At 35.3% G+C, this 3,929-nt stretch overlaps 1 protein-coding gene across 1 annotated transcript; it reads left to right on the forward strand.

Annotated features, from left to right (window-relative positions):
* Nucleotides 1–844: 844 nt before the first annotated feature.
* LOC116867446 (olfactory receptor 11H6-like) lies at nt 845–3,041 on the forward strand. Its single transcript, XM_032857079.1, has 2 exons — nt 845–893; nt 2,083–3,041. The coding sequence occupies exons 1-2, from the start codon at nt 845–847 to the stop codon at nt 3,039–3,041; spliced, it is 1,008 nt and encodes a 335-aa protein (XP_032712970.1).
* Nucleotides 3,042–3,929: the final 888 nt, after the last annotated feature.

Here is a 3,929-nt window from a genome sequence, read left to right on the forward strand (position 1 = left end):
TGCTATAGTATGGAACCATTAAAAGATATTATCGAAGTGTTAACTACATGGGAAGTTCTCACAGATGTCTTTCTTATTAAAAAAAAATTTTACTCATAGTTAAAGAATGCATATCTCAAAGTGGTGAGTGTGGTATGAGACAAACAAGTTGGAATTAAGATGACAAATAATCTTTAAACAAAAGACAGATAAACAAAAGAAAAGAATCTTTAATATATTTAAGTGCACAGCCTCCTTATCTCTGTGTTAACCTGTATTCCATAGACTTTTCTCTAAGCTTGGAATGAGGTTGCCAGAACCACAACTTTTCCTTTATTATCAGAGAGAAGGTCACTGCTGATCACAGTTAACCAACAAGCTTATACGTGCATAAATCACTTTATGAGTTTGTATTTCTCTTGTTATTCCAAATAAAAAACCTTGACTTAAAGTAGGAAATGTGTTTGAATTTGAAACAAATTCCAGCATGCTGAGTAAGGAGCAGAATAGGAAACCAGGTTCATTGGGGCCATTGTGTTATAAATTCCCTCTCTAGAGAGCCACTCCACAAAGATGATCTTCACAGAAAGTAAAAGGGCTTCCTATTTCAATTGTTCAGTGGGTTCTGCATAGATCATGAGACTATGATTCTCTTTCAAGTGTCAAGTTTCCTGTTGCTTTGTCAGTTTATGTAAGCAAGAGAAGTATAAGAGGGCAAGCCAGAAGAGATCCATGACTGATTTTGTAATGTTCTTCTCCTAAAAGCGTCTGCAGTTCTATGAGTCCCCACAGTAATGTATGGAACACTATTATATTTGTTCTTTTTCTGAGATCTGAGACTAGAGTTTTCACTCTGATATAGAAGATGGTGTTCAACCATACAGATTTCTATGATACCCATTTTGTATCTTCAGGTAAGATAAAGCTCACATGACTCCAAGCTCCTTTCTGTCCTCCTTCCCAACTCTCCTGGTTTTATATTATTTTAAATACCACTTAATGTATGAATTATGAAAGAATTCCTTCTCTAGAATCAAGGCCAGGTTTTTCCCTGAGAATTTGTAGACAAATGTTACTTCAAAAATGTATTATAACTCTTAAAGTAGTTTTTCAATTCCCCATTTGTATTGCCCTATGTAGGAGTTGGGGCCCTGGGTTAGGGAAAGTTCCAGTAAGTGAATGTGAATATACCTTCTTTCAGTGAAGATTCAAGTGATAGACTGCCTATCGTGTTACTTTCGGTTACTTTTAGGGGATAGAAGAAAAGGTAATTTTATTCCTGCTTGAGATTGCAAGATTTGAGGAATAGCCTTTGTGAGCACAGCCAACCTCGACATATCTTTATAAATGATATATATGGACTTCAATGTCTACTAAAGTATTTCATATCAATGGTGATCTTAGTGAAAATCTTGACATAGATTAAGAATTGATTATAATTTTTTCAGCAATATTTGATATGAGCACAATATTGTAGAACTTGGTTCCTTATGTTTCTTTGTAAAATAAGGCAGATTGCCAGTAACTCTTTTTGAGTGTATTTTTACTGAAGAGAGGGATCAAAATGGGAAACCTTCTAATAGATTTTTATTTTAATAGATTTTATTTTAATATTCTAAATGAATATAGGAATATTTCACATAATTTAACACAATAAAATTAAAATCAGGTTAAGTTACAAACATTTAAATCAATATTGTCCTCAAATCAGCTCAACATATTTCTCTCACAAATTGATCAAAGAATATTAAGTATTAATATTATCAGTATCTTTGTAGGCTACAATTTTTTATCTCTGTTTATTCATTCCTTCTTCTTTCACTACTTAACCTAATAGTTGTAGGTCTTGGGTCACACTTGACTATTGTCAATACCAAGTAACTTTGAATGAAAACCTTAGGATGACAAAAGAATTTTCATTTTTATTCACTATATTGAGAACAGAATTATGAATATATGACAGTCATGGGAATACCACTGCATGGATTATGGTACTTTGCTATTTCCTGATACACAGAATGATTTAACCATATGCAAGGGATCTGCCCTAATGAGTAATATTTTAAGGCTACTTGTAATATGGAAATCTGTGTTTTTTTTCAGCTTTAAAAACAAATGGATCTTCCAATATAAGTAATTGCTCTAGCTCTGTGAGTATATTCATTTTCTTGGGTTTCCCTTATACCTGGGAAATTCAGGTTCTCCTCTTTTCAGTCTTCTCTGGGACTTATATTCTGACAGTAACTGGAAATCTGTGCATTATCTGTGCTGTGAGGTGGGACCATCGACTGCAAACTCCAATGTACATTCTGCTGGCTAATTTTTCCTTCCTGGAGATCTGGTTTATCACCTCCACTGTCCCTAATATGCTGGCCAACTTGCTCTCTGAGACCAGCACCATCTCTTTCTATGGCTGCTTCCTCCAGTTCTACTTCTTCTTTTCCATGGGTACCACTGAGACTTTCTTCTTGTCTGCCATGGCCTTTGACAGGTACCTTGCTATCTGCAGGCCCCTGCACTATCCCACTGTCATGACTGTTCAGCGCTGCATCAGAATAGGAGCTGGATGCTGGGTGTGTGGTTTCCTATACTTCCTTTTGCCTATTTACCTCATCTCTCAACTCCCATTTTGTTGTTCCAATAAGATCGATCACTTCCTCTGTGACCCAGGACCTCTTATAAAGCTGTCCTGTGTGCCAGCTCCAGCAACTGAGATCATCTGTGCCATCTATAACTCAGTCCTCATTTTCTCTACCTTATTCTTCATTACCAACTCCTATACCTTGGTGATCAAAGCTGTGCTGAGGGTCCCCTCAGGAGAAGGGCGGCATAAGGCCTTCTCCACGTGTGGCTCCCATCTGGCTGTAGTATCCCTATTCTATGGCTCTATCATGGTTGTATATGTAAGCCCAACATTGGGCAATCCAGCCGGGATGCAGAAATATGTGACTTTGTTTTATTCTGTGTTAACTCCACTTTTCAACCCTTTAATCTATAGTCTTCGAAATAAAGAGATGAAGGCAGCGCTGAGAAAGTTATTTAAAATTGTGAGATTTAGTTAGAGGCATGGAAGAAATCTTTGAAGAAGTTTGTTTACAATTGAAATACTATACTGGAGATATGTAATTAAAAAGTTGATATTGAGTTGTATTAATTGAATTATGAAAATGTCTTTTGGGGAGAAGAGGAACATATTCAAAGATAATTAAAAGCTATTAAGTTAGGTGTGCCTGGGCGGCTCAGTGGGTTAAGCCTCTGCCTTTGGCTCAGGTCATGATCCCAGGGTCCTGGGATTGAGCCCCACATTGGGCTCTCTGCTCCATAGGGAGCCTGCTTCCTCCTCTCTCTCTCTGCCTACTTGTGATCTGTGTCTGTCAAATAAATAAATAAAATCTTTAAAAAAGTTAAGTTAACTGGCCATCCATTTTGTTACTATTAGAGAAAAATTTACATTGGACTTAAAATTTTCAAATGATGAAAAAATGATCTTTCTCACATTTAGATTTAATACTAGTTAAAATTTTGTTGTCAGTATTATAGATGTATATACAAATATCAATCTGTAATATATTTTACATTTATTAGAAGTATTTTTCCAATGAGTTGAAAGTATCATATGCTAAATTTACAAAGCAACATTTGATTTTAATCCCTGTGTCATTATTAAAAAACATTAAGATTCACTCACTTTCTTATGAATGCTAACTTATATTTCTTTCCATTTTCTCACCAAGATTTAGTTAAAATACTCTTAGTATGTCAATCCAGATGACTACCAATAATTTTTCCATTATATACACTTTCAAGAATTATTTTTTTAAGAGCTCTATTTTGGATAAACCATGGATTGTTTCTTTTCAAATACCCCACTTAAAGCTCTATTAGAGAACTGTGTAAGGGTAAACAGTTTAGAGACAATCACCAGTGACTCCCAGATTCTGTTACAATTA

The sequence above is a fragment of the Lontra canadensis genome, unplaced genomic scaffold (genome assembly GCF_010015895.1).
Source record: "Lontra canadensis isolate GAN:19392208 unplaced genomic scaffold, GSC_riverotter_1.0 scaffold12, whole genome shotgun sequence".
NCBI classification, from domain to species: domain Eukaryota; kingdom Metazoa; phylum Chordata; class Mammalia; order Carnivora; family Mustelidae; genus Lontra; species Lontra canadensis.